The sequence below is a fragment of the Phodopus roborovskii genome, unplaced genomic scaffold (genome assembly GCF_943737965.1).
Source record: "Phodopus roborovskii unplaced genomic scaffold, PHOROB, whole genome shotgun sequence".
Lineage (NCBI taxonomy): Eukaryota > Metazoa > Chordata > Mammalia > Rodentia > Cricetidae > Phodopus > Phodopus roborovskii.
In genome coordinates, this window is record NW_026126636.1 from 9,708,828 (window position 1) to 9,732,923 (window position 24,096).

Here is a 24,096-nt window from a genome sequence, read left to right on the forward strand (position 1 = left end):
TCTTTCCAGCCCCTTACAGTAAAGATATTTTGGTTGGGACTGCGGAGATGGCTCAGCTGCTTTCCCAGAGCACCTGGGTTCTATTCCCAGCATCCACCGGGCCACTCACCGGCGTCTGTAACTCCAGTCTCAGGGGACCTGACGTCCTCCTCTGGCCTTCAAAGGCACTAGGTACATACATGCTTCACATCCATATGTGAAGACATAAAATAATCTTTAAAAATTTTTAAAGAATTTTTTTTTTCAAGACAGGATTTCTCTGTGGCTTCTGGAGCCTGTCCTGGAACTAGCTCTTGTAGATGAGGGTGGTCTCGAACTCACAGAGATCCGCCTGCCTCTGCTTCCCGAGTATTGGGGTTAAAGGCGTGCTCCACCACTGCCCGGCAAAAGTCTTAAAGAATTTTTAGTGAGGCCGGAGAGATGTCTCAGAAATTAAGACGAGTGTTCAGTTCCCAGCCCTCCAGTTGGGCACAATTCCTTGTAATAAGGTGTAGTAGCTATGTAGTGCCAACACATCCAGTCCTTGATTGTGGTCTAACGGTCCTTTGGGAGATATTGTAGCTAATCCAAAATTTGAGAGATTTTTGTAGCTAATTTGCTAACTTTGTAGCTAATTACAATCATGTCGTTCTAGTTTAGTGTGCTGAGATACAAACCTGTAATCCCATTAGCACTCGGGAGGGTGATGCTGGAAGATGTCGAAATTTCTATACCCACACAGCCAGGGCTTAATTTCAAGACCGTTCCATTTCCCCTTACTCATCAAAACAAACAAATATAAAACAGGGAGGGTTAAGCTCATGGGTCATGTCTGTATCCGCGGCACTCCGGAGCCTGAGGCAGGAGGACGACGAGTTGAGGCTAGCCTGGGCTTCAGTATCTGATCCTGTCTTAAAAACAGTAATTCGTGGCGCACACCTTTAACCCCAGCACTGGGGAGGGAGAGGCCAGCCTGGGCTACAGAGCGAGTTCCAGGGCAGCCAGGGCTACAGAGAGAGCCTGTGTATCGAAAAACATACAGGAAACAAGAAACCCTGTCTCTGGGGAAAAAGCAAAATCAACCGAGCAGCCTCGAAACACACACATTCGTTTGCGCCCACGGGGTGGTGAGCGGCTGCAAAGCACAGACCCCTAGGGGGGCGCACGTCAGGCTCAGCTTCCTCCAAGGGTGGCGTCGGTAAGACGCCTGACAGCGGGCTTCTCAATGCACCCAGAGCCCACCACCCTGGGGGTTTGACGGCGACGGCTAGCACGAGGGAAAACGCAGCAGAGCCCGCCAGCACAAGCGAGCGACCTCCCACCCCGAGGCTCGGAGAGCGGCTTCGCGCCCGGAGGGGCGTGGCTCCAGGGGGTTGTTTTTGAACCCTACGGTGGCCGCACGGGGTCAAGAACCACCATCGGCTGTAAAACGCGCGAGCCTGAGTGGAACAGGATTGCTCGGAGCGACCCGACAGTCCGAAAAGACCAGCCCACTTGGCCCAGGGTAAAACGTAGAACACGTTAGACTTAGAAAGTTAAAGCGCTTCAGAGCACTCATTCCTGCTAGATCAAAAAGACAAAAAAACAAAAAACATTCTGCGGCGAAATAGTAGGGCGGAAGCGGAGTACGGTGGCCCTGACGGGCCATCCAAGGGGGGGAGGGGCGTGGCTTCGGGCGCTCTCTGTTCGGGTACGGTGGCCTGGCGGGGCGGGCGAAGGGCGAAATCTCGCGCGATCGCGCTGGTGCCGTCGGGGACGGGGCGGGGCTGGAGGCGGGGGCGGGGACCCGGAGCGGGAAGATGGCGGCGGCGCAGGAGGCGGACGGGGCCGGCAGCGCCGTGGTGGCGGCCGGGGGAGGCAGCTCTGGTCAGGTACGGAGGCCGAGAGGTGCCCGAGGGGACTCTTCCCCAGCGGAGGGCACTCCCGCGGGCAGCGCCCTGCCCTTTCTGGAGGGATCGGGTGCACCGGCGGCTCCATGCCCCAGAGGGACCTTGAATCTTGGGCCCAGGCAGCGCTCGGCCGCCCCGGAGGCCGGACGGTGGCGGGAACCGGGCTCTGGTGCGCGCCGGGTGCCTGCAGGCTCGCGCCGGGCGTCCAGCAGACTCGTCCTCGAGCCGCGGAGAGAGTGGGGCAGAGGGGCGCAGACTTGTGAACCCCAGGCGCCCGAGGTTCTCGACTGTGCCGTCCCGGGCTCCGGTACCGTTCCTAGAGAGCTCTGGTGTTCCGGGTCCGCTCCGCAGGGCCCGACATACGGGGCAGTGGTTGGTTAAATGGCACTTCTGTAGCTCTGGAGAAATACAGTAAATACGGTGGGTAAAGGGCACGGGCCGCGGAGGCCGACAGACCCATTTTACAGACAAGGATCCCAGGGGCAGCAAGACGAAGAAGAAGAAGGTCACCCATGTTAACTTTTGCACCCGCTCCATTGAGAAAGCTGACTGTGGGTCGTCTGCCCTGAGGTTGGAGGCTTTTAGCCTAAACTGGTCACATAGAGGAATTGGTCCAGATGCATTTGCCTTCTAACCCATTACTAAACCGAGACCTCAGAGCATGCCAGTTGGCTCGGGCTCCTTGCAGGCTTCTGGGGGAATTGATGGAGTGACAGCAAGGTGCCGTGTCGACCCACCCACCAGGATGTCACTGACATGTAGGAGGCAGCTCAGGAGTACCGACTGGGAGGGATGATGCACGGAGCTAACTCGGTGTGACCTTGGACAAGTTTCTTTTCTTTGGGCCTTTATTTCCCCAGTAGTTAATGCAGGAGTTGGATGGGAGGGTCAGCCTTGTGGACCGTAACGATGGACCGTTCCAGCCATGTCCCTGCAGTCAGGAGAAGGGGAGAGGAAACCGCAGTGTAAACAGTAGGGTAGTGACAGAAGTCTGGATGAAGGACGGCCGGACCTCCAAGACGGGGCAGGTACACTCTCTTGGGGGAAAATAGCAGGCTAAAAGTTATGAGATAGAGCCTAGCTCTGGGGTGCAGGCAGCTCAGGGGATTGTTGGTTGAGTCCTTGCTGGAATGGGTCTGCAGGGACTTCCTAGTCTCTGAACTGTGGGCCTAGCTCCTTTAAATTTCTATGGGTTAATGGATGCCAATGGCATGAGAGACCCAACACTTACAGAGTGTTGAACTTCCAAAGACGTCTGGAGCCTCTCTGGTTTCCATCTCTGCTTTAAATCTTTTTGCTATTTGAATCAGGGTCTTCCTAGGAAACTCAGGGTGGTCCTGAACTCACCACCCTTGTGCTTCAGCCTCCCAAGTGCTGGAATGACAGGCACATGTCGCTAGCCTTAGCTCTTGTTTGTAAACTTTGGCCTTCAGGATAAAGTATGCACTTTTTTTTTTTTTTTTTTTTTTAAGCAGATCAAGACTTGGCATGAACTGGATTAGACTAGGCTTCCTTTCTTTCTTCCTTTTTCTTTTCTTTTTAGGTTCTTTTTTTTTTTTTTTTTTTTTTTGAGACATGGTTTCTCTGTGTAGTCCTGGCTGTCTTGGAACTCATTCAGTAGATCAGAGATCAGGCTGGCCTTGAACTCACAGAGATCTACCTACCTGCCTCTGCCTCCTGAGTTTTGAAATTAAAGGGACCATTGCCTGACTTTTTTTTTTCTTTTTGAGACAGGGTCTTACTGTGTAGCCCAGGCTTGTCTGGAACTCAGTTTCTGCCCGCCCCCGTCACCCAAGTGCAGGGATTAAAACTGAGCCCACTCTGCCCAGCCTTAGTCTAGGCTTTTTTGTTGTTTTTTGTTTTTTTGAGACAGGGTTTCTCAGGGTTGCTTTGGAGCCTGCCCTGGAACTCACTCTATAGACCAGGTTGGCCATGAACTTACAGAGATCTACCTGCCTCTGCCTTCCCTAAATTAGGCTTCCTAACACCTTTACTTACTGACTCCTTCAGTGAGGGGCTGCACCATGCATTTTAGGGTGCCTAACCCTGCCCCCGTATTTGCAGACTGTCAGTAGCGTGTATGTGCCTTCCTGATTTGACAGCCAAAATGTCTCTAGACATTTCTGAATGTTCTTGGGGTGGGGGCAGGGAGAAGGAGAGCCAGGGACCGGAAGACTGTCATCTACTGCAAACCTTGCCTCCTAGGGTGCCTCCAGCCTTCTTCCCCAGGTCTCCTTTACCTGCGCCTAGTCTTTGGTCTGTGTGTCTGCTCTCTCACACAGTCCCCAGGAACATCCACTAATAGTCTGGGAGGGGGCTATCAAGGCTGGGTATGTGCAGGACCCACAGGGGGCGGGGCAGATTTTTGTTTTTGTTTTTTGTTTGCTTGAAGACAAAAGTCTCTCCATGTATCCCAGGCTGGGATTGAATCCCAGATTCAAAATCCTTCCGTCTCAGCCTCCTGATGGGAGCCAGCATCTGGATGATTTACTAGTCCTCCGATCTCAGATTTCCTCGCCCAAGAAAGAAATCCTCTCAGGTTGGGTCAGGCGTGTCCCCTGGGCTCCCAGGGCTCCGGTGGCCCGGCCACTCTGTTGTGACTCTTGGTCAGGACTGTAGCACTAGCCCCTCAGCTCAGGCTTGCGCACAGAGGAGACGCCAAGTTGGGGAAGGTGGTGTTGGCCCTGTTTTACTATAGGTGTGGGGTGGGACCCAGGGTCCCTGCATATCAGCAAGCCCTTCACAGTGAGCTGCACCCAGCCCGTCCCTGGCAGGTGTGCTGCACTGACTCACTCGTGTGGCAGTGACCGCGGGTTGTGCCAGAGGCTGGGCTGAGGTGTGGTGTGGGGTGGTCCTTGAAGGCATGCTCCTTTACAGCCTTGCCTTCACAGCTGCCTCCCAGGCTGCTGATGTTCCTGGAGTGGGGAGCCTGGACCGGGAGCTGTCCTTCCTCCCTACTGCGTTCACACTCTCCCGCGCCCTCCCCCAGGCTGCTGGCTTAGCTGGGAGCGCGGGCCCTTCATTCCCCGTGCACGTCACGGCAGCCGCTTCTGGTCAGGGTAGCCCTGCCACTCATTCCCTCAGCTGACATGCGACTTGCTGGGGACACGGTTGTGGCTAAATCAGGCTCTGCTTCCCTGGTCCTTGTGTGCCCGGTAGGGGGTGGGGAAGCCCAGATGAGGGCCCAGCAGACATAAACCCCATCTCAGGTGGCAGTGACTTGGACAGTCATACAGCTGGGATGTGGAGAGGGTGTGGTGGGTAGGTGGAAGAGCTGCCATTGAAATGGGGTCTTGGGGAGACTTCTGAGAGGAGGTGGCACTTATCAGGGACCTGAAGGAGGTAAAGGAGAGAGTCACAGCCTGTGCAAAGGCCCTGAGGTAGAAGGAGGACACCTGGCGTGAGGAGGGACATCGGCGAGGCTTAGCATCGTGTCCAAACAGGTAATGGGAGGGGAGAAGTGAGGAGGCATGGCGTGCCAGGCTCCTGTGAGGGTTTGGCCTTGATCGTGAGGGCCGGGGAGCCACAGGAGGGCCACCTCGCTGTCGAGGTCTACCTTGGGTACCCTCACAGTTGTCTGAGAGCGATGCTTTGATGCACTCTGCAGTGTGAGGCCACCGTTTGGACCAGTGTGTCTCTTTGTGTCCACAGTGGCAATGTTTCAGGGCTCCCCTCTTCAGTAGCTGAATCTCAGATGCCCAAGTCCCTGTGGTGGAGTAAATAGTGTCTGCATGTAACCTGCATGCCCCGAGTTCCATGTCTGTGGAAGTACTGCTGGGTTGTACTGGTTAGGAGCATGTGACAGGAAACAGCCTGGAAATGTGCAGGACAGAGCGATTTGTTCTTAAAATTTTGTGTGTTTGTCTTCCGAGACAGGGTTTCTGTGTAACTGGAACTAGCTCCGTAGACCAGTGTTTAGCCTACATGTATGTATATGCACCTCGTGTTTGCCTGGTGCCTACAGAGGTCAGATCCCTGGAACGGGTTGTGGGTGTGGGTGCTGGGAACCAATGGGTAACTGCTCAACCATCTCTCCAGCCCTGTGTGTTGGTTTTTGTTTGTTTGTTTTGAGATAGGGTCTTGCTATTATGTAGCTCTGACTGTCTCAGAACCCAGGCTGGCCTTGAACCCACTCAGCTGCCTCTGCCTCCCAAGTGCTGGGCTTAAAGGCGTGCGCCACCACCCAGCTTTCATATGTAACCTAGGCTGGCTTCAAACTTAAGGCGGTCCGGTCCTCCAGCCTCCTTCAAAGCGTTGGCGTTGGAGGTCTGCACCGCCATACTTGGTGTAGATGCAGTTGAAAATACTGTGGTTGGGGAGGCGGGGGATGGTCCAGTAAGTAACGTGATGGTCACATAAGCCTGGCAGCCAGAGTTTGTTCCTAGACCTGCATAAAGGTGAGCGAGAGCTGACTCTGTAGAGTTGTCCTCCAGGCTCCGTGCATATCACACACACAGTCACTTCCGCGCACACACACACACACACACACACACACACGCACACGCAACAAGGATGAATACTCATGTGTTTACTTCTCTGAGACGGGCTCTCTGTGTAGCCCTGACCGACCCAGAACTAGCCTTGTAGACCAGGTTGGCCCCAGACCCACAGAGATCTATCTGCCTGTGTCTGCTTTCTGAGTTGCTAGGATTGCAAGCTTGCACATCTCTCGGGCTGGAGAGCTGGTTCAGCCAATAAGAGGCTGCACCACTTTTGTAGGAAACTGTAGATCGGTCCCCACCACTCATTGGGCAACTCACAAGTAACTGCCAGTAAGTGCTGCTCAGACTCAGCAGCCTGCGGGGCCCCTGCACGCAGATGTATATAGTGTGTGTGCATGCGTGTGTGCGCATGCACGCGCACACACGTACATGCACATGCATGGATGCACAGTTAAAAAAGAAAAGTCAGGGGTGGTGGCGCACATCTTTAATCCCAGCACTTGGAGGGCAGAGGCAGGGGATTTCTGTGAGTTTGAAGCCAGCCTGGTCTATATAGACAGTTCCCAGACAGCCAAGGCTATACAGAGAGACCCTGTCTCAAAAAACTAAAACTGCAGTGTTTAGAGAAAGAGAGAGAGACAGATAAGAAAAAAATCTTTGGGTGGCTCAGCAGTTAAGAGCACTGGCTGCTCTCCCAGAGGACTGGGTTTGGTTCTTAGCACCCACATGGTGGCTCACAGCTCTCCGTAAGTCCAGCTCCAGGGGCTCTGATGACCGCATCTGACTCTTCCAGCACTGGACATTCACATGATACAGACATCCATGTGGGGAAAACATTCATATACATAAAGAATACATTTTTGAAAGGGTACTTGTTGCTCTTGCTCATTCACGTGTGAGAATGGTCAAGGGGCCAGCGAGATGGAGCAGTGGACAAAGGTGCGCATTGCCAAGCCAGACAGCCTGACTGATGCCTGGGATCCACACGGCAGAAGGGCAGAACTGACTCTCACAGATTGTCCTCTGCCTTCCACATACACGCTGTGCACACATATGGTCTCCACTCCTAATAGGATGAAAGAAACATTAGACGCAAAAAAGAGGCCAGGCGGTGGTGGCGCACACCTTTAGTCCCAGCACAGGGGGGCAGAGGCAGAAGGAGCTCTGTGAGTTCGAGGTCAGCCTGGTCTACAGAGCGAGTTCCAGGACAGACAGGGCTACACAGAAACCCTGTGGCAAAAACAAAAAACAACCCCACCCCGCTCACCCCCAAAAGAAAAAAGAGACGTTTACATTTACTTAATTTCATGTGTATAAGTATTTGCCTGCATGCATGTTTGTGTATCACATACATCGCTGGTACATGTGGAGGCCAAAAGAGGCTATCAGATTCCTGAACTGGGGTTATAGACCGTTGTGAGAAATGGGGGTTTTCCCGTCTCTTGACTCAAGAATCTTCCATGTACCCCCCAGTACTGGGGATGGGACCCAGAGTCTGGTGCATCCTGAATGCTGGGAGTACTGAGTTGTACACCCCCGCCCCAGGCATCGGTGAATTCTAGGCAGGCGGTAGCTCAGAGCCTGCCCATTTCCCCACATCCTGGCAGCACCTGGAGGGTTTTTTGACCGTGGCCATGCTTGTGGGTATGAGGCAGCACCTCATGGGTTTTTCTGCTTTTCTACCTACCGAGGCTTCCCAGCTGGATTGCCCATTACTGTGGGGAGAGGCTGGTGTGACTCCAAACCCCGCCCACTTCCTGACTCTAAATAACCAGACTTGCTGGGAACCTGAGTTCCACCTTCAGCCTCCTCAGTAAGGGCCAGTGGAAGGTTGTCACCTTGTAACCACACAGGCCTACTGGCCCTCATACATTTCCCACCTTTAAAACGCCCTTCCCTGGCTTCCCCCGAGACTGCCTCTGTCCCAGCCGGAGAGGCTCGCCAGGTTGTTGACCCAGTGTGTGTGTGGGTTCCTACCTCGTCCTGGTGGCTGTCCGCCTTCTGCTTATTTCTCCAAAGCATATTTTTTGCTTGTCTTGGCTATTTTTGGAAGATCATTGAGTGTACCACAGGAAGGGTTGGGTAGACATTGGGCTACCGCCTAAATCAGATAGCTGGGTGATGGGTTGATAGATAAGTTTGATGGGTAGGGGAGTAGAGGTGAATAGATGGTAGATAGGTAGGTAGGTGATAGTTTTACTTTTTTCTTTCACCCCGTCCTCCGAGTGTTGGGGTTTAGGCGTGTGCCTGGCTTCTTCACTATTTGCTGTTCTGCAGGCATGTTTCTTTGCATCTTGACGCTGTAGCGTGGGCCACCAAGCCCCTGAGCTTAGTGGCTGCCACCCAGCTCAGGGTCTGGCGCACAGTGGGTATGCTGAACAGTTAGGAGACTCCAGAATCGGTTTACTCTGCGTCAGTATTTTCACAAGTCTGTCCTCGGGGCAGGGAGCGTGACATGCCTAAGGTGTTTCAGGCAAGAGCCACGGGAGAAGGACAGAAGGTGGCTGAGGGCCACCGGAGCCCAGAGTTGTCCCCTCCCTGCCACCTCGGTGCTGTCCTGCCTGTTCTTGCTGGTAATGGGGACAAAAGGTAACAAGAGACACCTGTCCTGCTCCACGGCTGCTCTGTCTGTCCCTGCTGGTTGGTGACAGGAGAGATGTGGAGTTCAGGGACCTGGGGCGAGGGCTGGCAGTGGAGCTGGGGACCGTGGGTGTGGGTGCCCAGAGACAGTGCGCACTGTATCTGTTGACCTCGGGTGGGTCAGGTGCCGGGTCTCCACAGTGCCCATGCTGTGCCCTCCTGCCCCACCCACTTCTAAAGATACTTATTTTATACATCTGAGGGCCCTGCCTGCATGTACGTATGTGCACTATGCATGCCTAGTGCCCGTGGAGGTCAGAGGAGGGTGTTGCACCCCCTGGAACTGGAGTCATGGGTGGTTGGGAGCCACCGTGTAGGTGCTGGGAACCGGGGGGGGGGGGGTAGCCTGTGATCTGAAGTGCTGAGCCCTCAGATCCTGTCCTTTGAATGCTGACGGGGGTGGGGGGTGGGAGAGACGGACAGACGGACAAGGACGAGATCAGGAAGCCAGCAGAGTCCAAAGAGAGGCTTCCGAGATGGTCAGATGGTTGCACCCTGGTCTCTCCCACCTGGCTGTCGGAGTGTCTCTGATATACCTCTGCTTCTAAGAGAGGAGCCTTGTTTTCAGACAGCCTAGGCTGGCTTTGAACTCCCGGTACTCCTGCTTCCACCTCTCAAGTAGTGGGGTTACAGGCATGTGCCACTCTGCCCAGTGAGAGACAATCTTTCCTCATCACCCCCACTCGACCCCTTCTCCCTGATGTCTTGCTCCTGAGTAACCCAGACAAGTGTCCTAACCTCTCCGAGCCTCTGCTCAGTTACAGATGCAGCTGTTCAGAGCTTGGTGTCGGGCTGGGTGCATGGGGATGGATGTTTGTGTGCCAGCTCAGCTCTCAGCAGTGAGGTTCTGCACCAGGCTGCCTGTCTCCCCGCTGCAGAGCTGGAGAGCCGGCCTCAGAACCCTCATGCCCAGGGAAGGGCCTTGTGCATCAGCCACAGCCTCCTTTAATGTCAGCTGCAGGGTCCCTGGACAGCCCTCAGCTCACACTGTTGGTTGTCCGCCAGCTGCTGGTTGCACCCGGGCCCCGCCGCAGGTGCCCTCTCAAGGCCCTGCTTGTCAGCGCTGATGGGCAGGTCTGTCCGGTTCGCCACCATCACCCCCACAGGTGCCCTTGGGGAGCAGTTTCCTCTGGAGCCCCTCCTGCCTGGGCGCTCTGCTTGTGCCTCCCCTGAGGGTTGACAAAGCCCCGGCGTGCTCAGCCTCTGCAACTCAGGGTGCCCAAATCAGCCCCCTCACCCTACACTTTGTTCCCCACAGGTGACCAGCAATGGCAGCATTGGAAGGGACACGCCTGCCGAGACCCAGCCTCAGAACCCCCCACCCCAGCCAGCCCCCAACGCCTGGCAGGTCATCAAAGGCGTGCTGTTCAGGTGAGCAGGTGGGCTTGGGGTTCCCGCTCTGCAAAAAGCAAGACCCGGGGGAGAGGACGGTGACCAGGGAGGGCGCGTGGCTGCGCTGGCAGAGAGGCTGCGCATAGAGGCCTTGGGACCTCCTTGCCCAGAGACGGACCTTGTGGATAAGCCCCAGCCTCTCAAAGTGCTGCCCAAGTAACTACCTTCTCTAATGCTGGCCGCTGAGCCCTTGAGAGCCCTCCTGGACAGCACCCAGCCTAAGGTAGACTTGTTTTGTTTGGAGACAGGGTCTTTCTAATATGCAGCCCTGGCTGTCCTGGAACTCACTCTGTAGACCAGGCTGGCCTCGAACTCACAGATCTGCCTGCCTCTGCCTCCCGAGTGCTGAGACTAAAGGCGTCCTTTTTGGTAGTGTGTAAGAGTTGAACCTAGGCCCTTGTATGTACTTGAGCCACACCTCAAGCCCCTTCTTCCAAGGCAGGGGCTTACTAAGGTGCCAGGCTGGATTTGAACTTGCTGGTAGTTCATGCAGGCCTTGAAATTTTTTGGGGTGGGGGTGGGGTGTTGAGACAGGGTTTCTTTTTGTAAGAGCCCTGGCTGTCCTGGCACTTGCTCTATAGACCAGGCTGGCCTTGAACTCACAGGGATCCTTCCGCCTCTGCCTCCCGAGGGCTGGGATTAAATGCACACACCCCCACTGCCTGGCTGAACTTTTGTTTTTTAAGATTTATTTATTATGTATACAGTGTTCTGTCTGCGAGAATGCCTCCATGCCATAAGAAGGCACCAGATCAGCTGGGTGGTGGTTCGAGGCCAGTCTGGTCTACAGAGTTAACAGAGAAACCTGATCTTGGAAAAAAGTGTGTGTGGGAGCACACCAGATCTCATTACAGTTTGTTGAGAGCCACCATGTGGTTTCTGGGAATTGAACCTCTGGAAGAACAGCCACTGAGACATCTCTCTAGTCCACCCCCCCAACACACGCCCAGCTCTTTTATTACATTGACTTATGGGGTGTAGGAAGGTGTGACCATGGACCATGACAGGGTGCATGTGAAGGTCAGAGGACACCTTGCAGACTCATCCAAGGGATCGGACTGGAGCAGGCGGGCTCTATGGCACACACCTTCACCCACCGAGCCCTCGAACCTTTGATCCTGCTGCCTCAGCCTCCCAAATGCTGACAGGCCTAAAGCAAAGTCTGCCCGGAAACCACTCTGCATCCTGGGAAATGGAGTTTGGCCAGGACAAGATTTTATGCGGCCAGTAGAGCTTTTGTCTTAGTAGGTTTTTCCTTAAACTTACGTGTGCCCTTGCACAACACAGTGTCCTGTGTGGCCGTAAGCACATGCTTGGGTCACTTGTGCATAGCACACGCCGTGTCCTCGCATGTCAGCCAGTGTTCTGTAAATAGCACTTACATTAACAACAAAAATGTGTGTTGTGGCTGTGTGCTGTCTCATATGTGCCTCGCTGGCCCAGGCCTTGCTCACGGTGGCCCTCCTGGCTCACAAGGCCTCAGTGTACCCTCCAGCTTGCTCAGGGACCAATGTAGTAAGAGCTTAGCCCCGAGGAGAGGCACGCAAGGGAGCGTGCTGGTTCTGAGCAGGCCTCACTCTCTGGTCTTTCCACATGACTGTCCTCCTGCCGAGTGCCAGGGTTACAGGAGTGAGGCGCCAGGCCTAGCAGGCCCATCTCATGTTGACAGACATTGGGAGGACAATGGATTGACTGACAGTTTGAGGGGCCCGGGAGCTCAGTGAACGCACAGCAGCGGCCTTTCAAGGCACCGCCACTGCGCTGCTGGGCTGTGTTTTGTTTTACAGAGGTCTAAAGACAATTCATCTGTATTTTTAATTATGTCTGTGTCTGTGTGTAAGTATGCCAGCTCCCTTGGAGTTGTGAGGTGCTACATGGGAGCTGGGGATTGGAATCGAGTCATCTGTAAGAACAGTATGAACTTTGAAAAATATTTTGAGATTTGATTTTAAAAAATTTGTAAAAATTTATTTCATGTGCGCTGGTGCTCTTGCCTGCACGCATGTCTGTGTGAGTGTGTCAGATCCCCTCTGCGTGAGTGTGTCAGATCCCCTCTGTGTGAGTGAGTGTGTCAGATCCCCTCTGTGTGAGTGAGTGTGTCAGATCCCCTCTGTGTGAGTGAGTGTGTCAGATCCCCTCTGTGTGAGTGAGTGTGTCAGATCCCCTCTGTGAGTGTGTCAGATCCCCTCTGTGTGAGTGAGTGTGTCAGATCCCCTCTGTGTGAGTGAGTGTGTCAGATCCCCTCTGTGTGAGTGAGTGTGTCAGATCCCCTCTGTGAGTGAGTGTGTCAGATCCCCTCTGGGTGAGTGTGTCAGATCCCCTCTGTGTGAGTGAGTGTGTCAGATCCCCTCTGTGTGAGTGAGTGTGTCAGATCCCCTCTGTGTGAGTGTGTCAGATCCCCTGGGACTGGGTACACACAGCCCTGTGGGGCGCTGGGAGCTGAACATGGCCCAGAGCTCCTAACCACTGAGCCACCTCTCCAGTCCCTCCCCTCCCCCCTGTCCTCCCCCTCCCCTCCCTCCCCCCTTCCTTCCTTCCTTCCTTCCTCCCCTTCCTCCCCCTTCCTTCCTTCCTTTCATTCATTCATTCATTCATTCATTCATTCATTCATTCATTCATGTTTTCATTAAAAGAAAAAGGTTACCAGGCTGTGGTAGGGCACACCTTTAATCTCAGGATTGGGAGGCGGAGACAGGCTGATCTCTGAGTTCAAAGCTACCTTGGTCTACTGAGTTAGTTCTAGGATAGCCAGACCTTGTCTTGAAAAACCAAATCAAAATAAAAAACCCCATGAGCATAAGGTCTTTTAGATTTGTGTTTGTTGTGTGTTTGTGTATTGGTGTTTTGCCTGTGAGTACTGTGTGTGTGTGTGCACTAGGTGCCTACAGGGGTCAAAAAGAGGGCATAAAATCCCTTGGGACTAAAGTTAGGAATAGTTGTGAGCCACCTTGTGGGTGGTGGAGACCAAACCCAGGTCCTCTGCAAGAGCAGCCAGTGCTCTTAACCACTGAGCTGTTTCCCCAGCCTTATATGGATTTTCCTTCTCCCCCTCCCCCTCCCCCTCCCCTCCCCTCCCCCTTTCCCTCTCCCATTCCCTTTCCCTTTCCCTTGAGACAGGGATTCTCTGTGTAGCCCTGGCTGTCCTGGAACTCACTCTGTAGACCAGGCTGGCCTTGAACTCACAGAGATCCTCCTGCCTCTGCCTCCCAAGTGCTGGGATTAAAGACGTGCGCCACCAACGCCCAGCTGGCCTTGTTTTTTTTGACAGGTGTTGCTCGGGCTGGCCTTGAACTTGGGACAGTCTTCCGGCCTGAGCATCTTGGGTGCTGGTGCTCCAGACTGGTGCCACCATGTCTAGTTCCGTTGATGTTCTTTTCTATCGTAAGCGTGGTCTCATGGAGTTCAAGCTAGCCTCAAACTCAGTGCTGAGGGTGACATCCTCAGCTTCTGTCCTCTTGCCGCCACGTCTTACAGGGTTCTTCCATGGCAGTTACAGGCATGTGCCACCATACTGTATGCCGTGTGTGGTACTAGGATTCATGTGTGCCAGGCCAGTCCTCTGCTAACTGAACTACGCTCCCAGCCCCTTATTCCAATTCTCGTGCCTCAGTTTCCACTTCAAGTCCTATGCTGAATTCACCTTAGGGACCCCATGAAGATCTGTCACCAGAGGTACGGAGATGTGTGACAGAGAAGGGGGTGGCTGCTGTTTCAGAAGGCAGGACTCATGTAGAGTCCTCACTTGGTATGCTTGAGGTCCCAGGTTCTCTTCCCAGCACTGCAGAACCAAACCAAACCAAACCAAACCCTTATGGCGTCCATTGCAGTCTCCAGTCACATTCAGGGTCATTCCTGCCATTGGTGCCCCAGGCTTCTCCGCCATGGAACCCTGTTCCTTATCCCTTCTTCCCATCTTTCCTCCCTCCTGCCCGGTGCCTTCAGAGTTTCTTATTATTCGAGTGTGTGTGTGTGTGTGTGTGTGTACATGCGCACTTCCATTCATTTATTGTATGGGAATGCATGTTGTGGATACGTGCGCGCGCACATGTGTTTCCACATTTATTTATTTATTTATTTATTGTATGGGAATGCATGTTGTGGATACGTGCGCGCGCACATGTGTTTCCACATTTATTTATTTATTTATTGTATGGGAATGCATGTTGTGCATGCACAAGTATCTTACGAAGAAACTTGTGGGAGTCTGTTTCCTCTTCCTGTCATGTAGGCTCCAAGTATTAATGCCGGTCCTTAGACTTGGTGGTAAGTATCCTTCTGCTGAGCCATCTGCTAGGCCCTCTTTATTACTATAATCCCAGCACTCAGGAGATAGGAGTTCAAGGCCAGCCTGGTCTAATAATTCTAGGACAGCCAGGGCTGTTACACAGAGAACTCTGTCGAAAAACAAACAAAACCAAAGCTTTATAAGATCATGTTTACTGATTGTGTGTATGTACATGTGTCATGGTGTGTACACGGAGGTCAGAGGAAAACTTGGAGTGAGCTCTCTTCCACCACCATGTGGGCCCTGAGGAGTGCGCTCAGTTGTCAACATGGCCAAGCCTCCTTTCTAGCCCTTTTAAAGATTTACTTATAAGAGACAAGCCTGAAACTCACTATGTAGACCAGGCTGGCCTCACACTCCTAGAGGTCCCCGGGCATCTGTTTCCTAAGTGTTGAGGTTAAAGGTTTTATTAGCATATATTAATTATGCATAATACTGGCCTCCCTATAACATTTCATATCTAATGTATTTTGATCCTATTGAGCCCCCGTCATAATTCCTTGCTCCCCCAGTTCATGCCGTGTTGGGGAGCAAGCTCAGGGTTTCAGTATGCTAGGCGAGCACTCCATCCACTGAGCCACATCCAGCTCCTTAGGTTTCCTTGCTCATCATCCCTTTGTCCGTCTCTGTCTCTCTTTGTCTCTCTCTCTGAATCAAGGCAGTGTCCCTGTATGTAGCCTAGACTGGCCTGTAACTTGGGACAGTCCTGCCCCCACTCCCTGAGTGCTGATCCCGAGACCGAGCCATCACATGTGGCTCACTTTCTGCTTTCATGCTCCAAGCGACCAGACAGGACAGGACCTTCCCTTCATTTCCTGAAGCCTGCGCCGCACCCTCCCGTGCTTTTCATTAAGTGCATATCTGGAAATCTGTGCCTCAGTACTGAGGGTGCCTCCCTGTGAGGGGGCTCCGATCCAGCCAGCCTCTGCAGGCAGGCTCATTTCCTTCCTTAGAACTAGCGGCAGCAGACACCAGGAGGGTGTGGGCGGCTGCTCGTGGACCATCTCATCTCAAGTCCTGTGTGTGTGTGTGTGTGTGTGTGTGTCTGTCTGTGTCTGTGTGTGTGTGAGTGTCTGTGTGTGAGTGTCTGTGTGTGTGTGAGTGTCTGTGTGAGTGTGTGTGTGTGTGTGTGTGATGAAGGGCCACAGTTCTAGGCATTGAGGCTTGTTTCACACTCACACTGTTGGCGTGTGGCACGTATGTGCTGCAGTAAGGGTAGGAATGGAAGGCAGAGGACGCTTTGCACACAGACTTAGTTTTGCATGGTCTCCATGCTTGCACAGGGAGACACTACATACTGAACCATCGATTGCACAAGCCCTAGAGTTGGAATTTTCTTTTCTTACTGAGACAGAACCTCACTATGTAACCGCCTCTGCCTCCCTGGTGCTGGGACTAAAAGTGTGCATCACCACACCTGGGCCAGATTTTTTTAAAACTTATTTTTATTTATGTCTGCATGAAGGTGTCAGATCCCCGGGGATTACAGAAAGATGTGAGCTGCCATATGGGTGCTGGGAATTGAACTTAGGTCCTCTGGAAGAGTTAACCGTCTCTGTAGTCCCGGGTGTCAGTTTTTCTGGAATAACTAAGTGGTGCCCAGAGCTCTCTGAAGCGGATTATGTGGCAGTGGCCCTCTGTGGTATGGTGATGTCCATGGATTCGAACTCACCTTCCACCTGCATTGGTGTTTCCTGGACTGGAGCTGGAGGAGTGGGGGAGGCGGTTCTCACTCATGACTTTGCAGAGAGAGTGTACATGTGTGTGCTCGTATGCACTTGTGTGCATGTGTGTGCACATGTGTGTATGTCCACCTGCAAGTGCTTCCCCTCTTGGCTTTACTTTTTGACAGTCCTGGGGATTGAGTGTAGGCCTAGCTATGCCAAGCTAGTGTTCTACCTCCTGAACTACAGCGTCGTCCGTCCGTCTGTCCGTCCGTGTGTGTGTGTGTGTGTGTGTGTGTGTGTGTTGTGGCTGTTGTTGTTTGGTTTTTGAGATAGCAACTTACTACGTTGCCCTCTGATTGGCATTGAACTCACTGTACTGCAGGCTGGCTTGGTGGATCCTGTCTGTGTCCCGAAAGCTGGAATTAACACTTATAAGCTGTTATACTCATATTTGTTTATAAGCCTTCTGAACTTATGATTATAAAAGTAGCGGTGGAGGCGGCACACCTTTAATCCCAGCGCTCAGAGGCAAATGCAAGCAGATCTCTGTGAGTTCGAAGCCAATCTGGACTACATAGTGAGTTCCAGGACAGCTAGGGCTACACAGAGAAGCACTGTCTTTAAAAACAAAACAAAACAAAATAAATAATTTTTTTTAAAGGAGGCTATCTGTAGTGGGATATAGGATTTACTGAATATTTTTCTGTTCTCTTTTGGTTTGGTTTGAGACAAGGTCTCACTCCATAGCCCGGTCTGGCCCGGAGCTTGAACGACCCTCTTGCTTTTCTCTCAGGTGTTGGCATCCAGGCATGACCCTGGATTTACTCAGGTAGACGGAAGGCCTTGGGAAGGCCTGGGTGCATAGAGGAAGGGCTTTGGTGCACAAGCCCTCTGAGAGGCTCCTGAGGTGATGTGCTATGTGCTCACCTCCGCTGCAGGTGATGGGCCTGAACCCGGGGAGGAGCTGGTCCAGCCTGCCGTGTGTCTTTCACAGTGGGGACAGAAGGCTGGAGGGCTGAGAACCCACGGGCCCCTCTCTGAGCAGGGCATTGCTGCTCCTGTGCCCTCCCTTGGAGTATTTACTGAAGCAAGAGCTCATGGAGGCTGCAAGGGTCCCCAGAGAACTCTGGCTCCAGACCTTTGTCAGCTTTGTGTATCTGGGAGCAGGTGGCTCAGCTGGGCTGCAGCCCCTGAGACCCCAGACCCCACGGCTCCTCGGCTTCAACAGGCAGAGGCACGTCCCTGTGCCCGGTCCTGCCCTAATGGGGCCCAGCCAAGAGGTACCAACCCATCGAGCATTCGCTCATAGTACTTTTCCAGTTAGTGTTTTGTTTTTTGCAGCGCTGGGTTTGAAACCCAAGGCCTTGCATATGCCAGGACAGCCTCTGTCGCTGAGCTCCACCCTGAAGCTGTACATGCCCTTTTCCCTGATGAAATAGTTGAGTGGCTAACACGGGGTGGGTACCAGGTTCCGTCCATGTAATGCTCTTCATGCCCCACTTGTAAGGTCACAAAAGGTTGAGTCTCACCCTGATGGAGATGGGGAGGGCCTCGCTGTGCCAGTATTATTGCAAGTAGCACATATATTGATACAGTGCGTGTGTGTGCGTGTGTGTGTGTGTGTGTGTGTGTGTGTGTGTGTGTGTACGCATGTGTGCGCGTGCACGTGTGCAGACAGACTGTGTGAAGTAGTAGAGAGGAACTTAGGGCCTGGCACATGCTAGGTAAGCTCTTGACCACGGAGCTGCATGCTCTTCCCATAGATTGTTTAGTAGATAGTAATTTTGAAAAACTATATTGTTTTATTGATTGATTTTAATTTTTTGTTTTTTTCTTAGTTTTAAAAGGAATTCTGCGTGTGTGAGAGAGAATGAGTGTGTGTGTATGAGTGAGTTTGTGTGTGTGAGAGTGCACATGTGGTGTGTGTGGTGTGTACATCGTGGTCTGCGTGGCAGCGTGTGTGCAAAGGCCACGAGAGGGCACACCCTTTAGAGCTGGGGTTGCCAGTGGTGTTAGTTACTTTCTTTCTGTTGCTGGGATAACATACTCTGACAAAAGCAACTGAAGGTAGAAAAGGGTTATTTGGCTTATACTTGGTCACACTGAGGGAAGTTAGGGCCGGAACCTGGAGGAACAGTGCTTGTTGACTAACTGACATGCTTAGGTCTTTTTTTTAAAAAAAATTATTTATTTGTTATGTATATAGTGTGCTATCTGTATACATGCTTACATGCCAGATCTCATTACAGATGGTCGTGAGCCACCATGTGGTTGCTGGGCATTGAAGTCAGGACCTCTGGAAGAGCAGGCAGTGCTCTTGACCTCTGAGCCATCTCTCCAGCCCAGATGTAGTTTCTTACACAGCCCAGGATGACCAGTTTAGGGTGGCACCGCACATAGTGGACCCTCGTGTATCAGTTAGTGATGAAGAACCCTCCACTGGCATGGCCACAGGCCAGTCACAGGCAGGGCCACTGGCATGGCCACAGGCCAGTCACAGGCAGGGCCACTGGCATGGCCACAGGCCAGTCACAGGCAGGGCCACAGGCCAGTCAGGCCGTTCCTCAGCCGTCGGTGTGACTCGTTCTGTTGTTACGTATTTGCAGCTTTATTTTCTTTTCTTGGGTTATTGTTGTTCTTGCCTTGTTTTGGAGACAGGGTGTCACATAGCTCTGGCTGGCCTTGATCTCACTGTGTTGTCAAGGGTGACTTTGAACTCATGATCCTCCCGTCTCCACTCACTTGTTAGGATCATAGGTGTGCACCACAGTTGGTAATCAGCTTTATTAAGCCTTTTTTGTTCTTTTGGTTGGGAGAGTGAGCCTGAAAAAGTTGGCCAAGCTAGGCCTGATGGCCAGGCCAGGTGATCTAAGGTGAAGAATTCTCAAGTTCTAGGCCAGCTTAGACATCTGAATAAGATCCTGGCTTGAAATGAAAAACAATAAAATGGCTGGGGATACTGCTAAATGCCAAAGTCTAGAACTGGCTCCATGTTAGAGCATTTTTCTACACTCCAGTGGGAGGCTTGAGGCCTGGCTCAGTGTTACAGCCCCTGCCTAGAATCCCCCAGTGAGGGGCTGGGGGCGTGGCTCAGTGGTAGAGTCCCTGCCTAGAATCCCCCAGTGAGGGGCTGGGGGCGTGGCTCAGCGGTAGAGCACTTGACTACCATGTAAAAAGCCTCAGTTCAATGTCTTAATACTACAAAAGAAGAAACCACCATCACCAAACCTAGCTTTCTTTGTCTAAAGAAGCTAGTCTAGTACCTCCAGCTTTTTAAGTCTGCCATTGAAACTGGAGAGCAATTGTGCTGAGGTTTTATGCCTGTACAGTGGGAAGAACCTAGATCTCTGGATCTTCCTTAGGCCTCCTAGGGCCAGAGCACCTGACTGCCTTAGACTCCCACACCTGAGCCTGAGTGTCTGAGCCGATCCGTTGGATGTCAGCATAGGGGATAGACCCTTACCCACCGCTGCTTCCTTCCTCAGAATCTTCATCATCTGGGCCATCAGCAGCTGGTTCCGTCGAGGGCCATCCCCTCAGGACCAGTCAGGACCCGGAGGAGCCCCACGCGTCGCCAGCCGCAACCTGTTCCCCAAAGACACTCTAATGGTACTGTTAGGTGGGAGTGACTCGAGGGGCTGGGAGAAGGGAGGGCAGGCAGGGTGGGACAATTCCTGGATGCTCTCAGCCCTGTGGACATGTGGGACTTGGATGCTCTACCCCATTAGTGCAGGCGACTCGTGCCGCCCAAGAGACGGGACTCTGGGGAGCTCACGCGGCAGTCTTCCTGGTTGTTGTGCACCTATTGCAGCAGGGTCCCTGGGCGCTTTCTTCCAGAAACATGTTTGGCCTTCGTGGGTTGTGGGTTCCTGAGCTAAGGGCACAGTCACCAGAGCCGTCACCCTCAGCCTCCCAGGTCCACGCTCGTTTGGACTGTGCTGCTGCATCCCCCAGCCTGTCCCTAGGCCACTGCCCAATAGTGGACCCTGACGGGGGGGGGGGGGCTTGCGCTGAGCAGGGAGGGCTCACCAAGCTTACTTCCCCTCGTGCTAAGGTTTGTCATTGCCAGGCCTGGGCGTCTTGATGTCACAGCTCAGGGCAGAGCCAGCAAATGAGAAAAGCAAAAGTTGAGTTTATCAGTTTCTCCCTGTGCTGTCCACAAATGCCATCATCCCGTGAGCGCCGGGCTGGTGGCCCCACGCCCTCCCTCATACTCTCCACAGAACCTGCATGTGTACATCTCAGAGCACGAGCACTTCACAGACTTCAATGCCACCTCGGCCCTCTTCTGGGAGCAGCATGACCTCGTGTATGGTGACTGGAGCAGTGGAGAGAATGCGGATGGTTGCTACGAGCACTTTGCTGAGCTTGACATCCCACAGGTACCCTGGCCGGTCCTCCCAGCCACTCCCAGCCACTCCCAGCGTACCAGCGTAGTGTGGTCCCCAACTTCATCCAGTCCACCTCACTGTCCCCGAAGGCCTGCTCAGCACAGTGGTGCCAGACAGCATAGCTTCGGGGTTGTCCAAACACATGGGGACGGCCATTGGCCGTGTGGCCCTGAGCCAGGCTGATGCATGGAAACCTTTGTACCCCGTAAATTGACAAGTGTTGCAGCTGGGTGTGGGAGCACTCCCCTATAGTCCCAGAAACTTGGACAGCTGAGGCAGAAGGATTATCATGAGTTCAAAACCAACCTGGGAATTATAGGAAGACCTGTCTCAAGACAGAAGGCAGCTGTTACTGCCGCGTGTAACTGCCACTCTGCTGTCGTTGATAGATGAAACTTGGCTTTCCCAAGGTCAACAGCTGGTGGGAAATTGACTCGGCTCCCTGGCTCTGGGTCCAGCGCCTCCTCCTCCTCCAGGAAGCCTTCTTAGCTCACAACCTTGGGTTTCTGTAGTCCAGGCTAGGCTTGCTGGGTCTTCTGTCTGGGCACAGATCTTCCTCACAAATCCTTGAAACCATAGGAGGGCAAGGCTGGGCTTAACAGTGTCTGTATTCCCATCACTGTCCAGCAGAGGACTGGGCACACACAAACATTCAGCAATTTTTTTTTTTTTCCCGAGCCAGGGTTTCTCTGTAGCTTTGGCGCCTGTCCTGGAACTCGCTCTGTAGACCAGGCCCAGGCTGGCCTTGAATTCGCAGAGATCCGCCTGCCTCTGCCTCGTGAGTGCTGGGATTGAAGGCGTGCGCCATCAGTGCTCAGCTATTGTTTTTTATTGTTGGCAGTTGAACCTAGAGCATCTGTCTTGTACACTGTGTAAATAATAGAGAGCTGAGCTAGATCCCCTGCCCATGGTTTTATTTTTGAGGGTCTTGTGTAGCACAGGCTAGTCTTGCTATGTAGCAGAAGCTGGTTTTGAACCTTTGAACTTCCTGCCTTGATATCCCAACGACTTGAATTGTAAGAATGTGCTGTCACATCTGACCTTGGCACCCCGCTTTTTACTTTGCATGTTGAGATTGGGGCTCTGTGAGTTGTTCAGGCAGACTTTGAGCTCACGGTGTGTAGAGCTCCTGTCCTTTGTGCCCATCGGGTTTTAGGAATTGGGGGGGAGATGCTCCACCTCTTGAGTGGCTGGGACTGAGCATACACAACCCTGTGACTCCAGTGATACTGCTGGGTATACTGGGGACCAGTGAGGTAGTCCCGGGGACTTAGGCGTCACCTCCTAAGAAGGGGGCTTGGAGGGCAGGGCCCAGTGTGGTCCAAGCTCTTCTTGAAGGTCAGACAGAGAAGACTCGGCCCTCCTTTTCCTTCCCAGTGCCCCGCTCCGTTCACTTCCCCCCTTCCAGCCTGGGCTTCCTCTCCTAAAGTCCCCACCCCTGGGCAGTTGGGAGAGCTAAGTGAGGAAAATTTTGTTCAGAGAGGCAGCGGGAGGTGGCAAGGAGGGGCGTGGGCTCACAGACTGGTTATTTTCTGTTTTGTTTTATCATGTGAAGTATAGAGGTTGTTTTGTGGTGTGCTAGGGCAGGACTGGCCAGTGGGCAAGGTCCTTGCTGCGGTGCTGGGATTGCCTGCCCTCCGTGCCAGGCCCTCAGGAAATAACTGGAGAGTCTGAGTAGGTGGAAGCTGCTGCAGGCAGGTGACCGCTGCTGACCTTGGCATCTTCGACTTCTCGCCCACTGGCTACCTTCTCTTGCAGAGTGTCCAGCAGAATGGCTCCATCTATATTCATGTCTACTTCACCAAGAGTGGTTTCCACCCAGATCCCCGGCAGAAGGCCCTGTACCGCCGGCTTGCCACTGTTCACATGTCCCGGAGTAAGTGACTCCCGTTCTGATCCCGGTGGACCCTCACTGGCGTGTGACGTGTACTGTGTGAGGTCCTGTAAAGCAGCACAAACTCTGTGCTCTGGGGATTGGGGACTGACGGAGGGTACTGGCCCTGTCCATCTGTCGCTAGCTCTGGGACACACAGGGACGTGCTAGTGAGAACAGGTGAATATGGGTGTGCTGGATGCCTGGAATCCTAGCTAGGGAATGGCGAGTTTGAAGCGAGCCCCGGTGAAGCAAACGGAAGAAGGCAGGGCAGGTGGATTGCAGAACTGCTGGGAAGGTAACAGTGCCCATGCTGGGCTGGATTGGAAGGAAGGGGCTGATCAGAGTTAGATGTGAGCAGTGGGTTTGAAAGCTGGGGCCTTCGGCTGGGGCTCAGGTGGCCGAGTGCTGGCTCAGCATGATTCCGGAAGCCCTTGAGCAACAAGCCAGGTGTAGAGGTGTGCACTGTGATCCCAGCATTGGAGGCTAGAGGAGGGTCAGAAGTTCAAGCCTACCCTTGCCTACTGAGGGAATTCAAGGCCAGCCCGGGCTGTCCCCCAAAAAGAAAAAGAAAAGCAGCCCTCTTCTCGAAAGACCTGGGGTAGCGCTGTCTGTGCAGATAGAGCTTCCTGCTCTATCCAGTAGAGAAGTAAAACAACCACCTGACCAATAGTAACGGCGCCAGGAGTGGACTGAGCACACGTGATAGTAAGTGCCCTAATCCCAGCACCTGTGAGGCTGAGGCGAGTGGACGGTGAGCTCAGGGCCCTCCTGGGATACATAGTAAGTTCCAGGCCACATAGCCACATGACATCTCAAAACACATAAGCTGTAGCCCGGCCGGTAGATATCTCTGTAGTTGAAGTGAGGACGAGAGTGTGTCCCTGGCATCTGTGTAAACTGCCTGGGTGTGCAGATAAGGTAGACAGCAATGCATGTCTTTCTCAGGCCCACACACTCACACGCATCACACCAAGAGAAAAACAAGGTCGTAATACTGAGTTTGCGTATTATTTCATCATGGAATTGGGGGGAAAGAACAAATATGATACTTTTCATTGTTTTAGGGGACAAGTGTCACACCCACAGCTTGTGCCTGGTTGTACCTGTGACCCCATGCTGGATGGAGCAGCCTGACTGGGGCATTTCTTACTAGAATCCTTTTTGGCTTTTGAAGACAGGGTTTCTCTGTGTAGCCCTGGCTGTCCTGGAACTCACTCTGTAGAGCAGACTGGCCTCGAACTTAGAGATTCTCCTGCCTCCTCTGCCCCTTGAGTGTTGGGGTTAGAGGATGTGTGCCATCTGGTCCAGCTTTTTTATATATATATATATTTAAACTTTGTTATGTTACCCCTGCCTGTATGTATGTGTACCATGTGCATTCCTAGTGCTTGCAGGGGTCAGAGGGCATCGGATCCTTTGAAACTGGAGCTATGGGTGTAAGCCATTGTGTGGGTGCGTGCGTGTGTGCGTGCGTGCGTGCGTGCTTGCATTCAGGTCTCTGGTTGGTTTCATCAGCCCTGCCTGTCGTTTGTTCT

General features: G+C 53.1%; 1 protein-coding gene across 1 annotated transcript in view; it reads left to right on the forward strand.

Annotated features, from left to right (window-relative positions):
* The first annotated feature begins 1,739 nt into the window (after positions 1-1,739).
* Positions 1,740-24,096, forward strand: part of Clptm1 (CLPTM1 regulator of GABA type A receptor forward trafficking) — a 30,170-nt gene continuing 7,813 nt past the window's right edge. Inside the window, exons 1-5 of the mRNA XM_051207592.1 lie at positions 1,740-1,850; positions 10,209-10,321; positions 19,780-19,903; positions 20,518-20,676; positions 22,444-22,561. Of these exons, the coding sequence (XP_051063549.1) occupies positions 1,779-1,850; positions 10,209-10,321; positions 19,780-19,903; positions 20,518-20,676; positions 22,444-22,561 (586 nt within the window). The 5' untranslated portion in view covers positions 1,740-1,778. The remainder of the gene's footprint in view (positions 1,851-10,208; positions 10,322-19,779; positions 19,904-20,517; positions 20,677-22,443; positions 22,562-24,096) is intronic.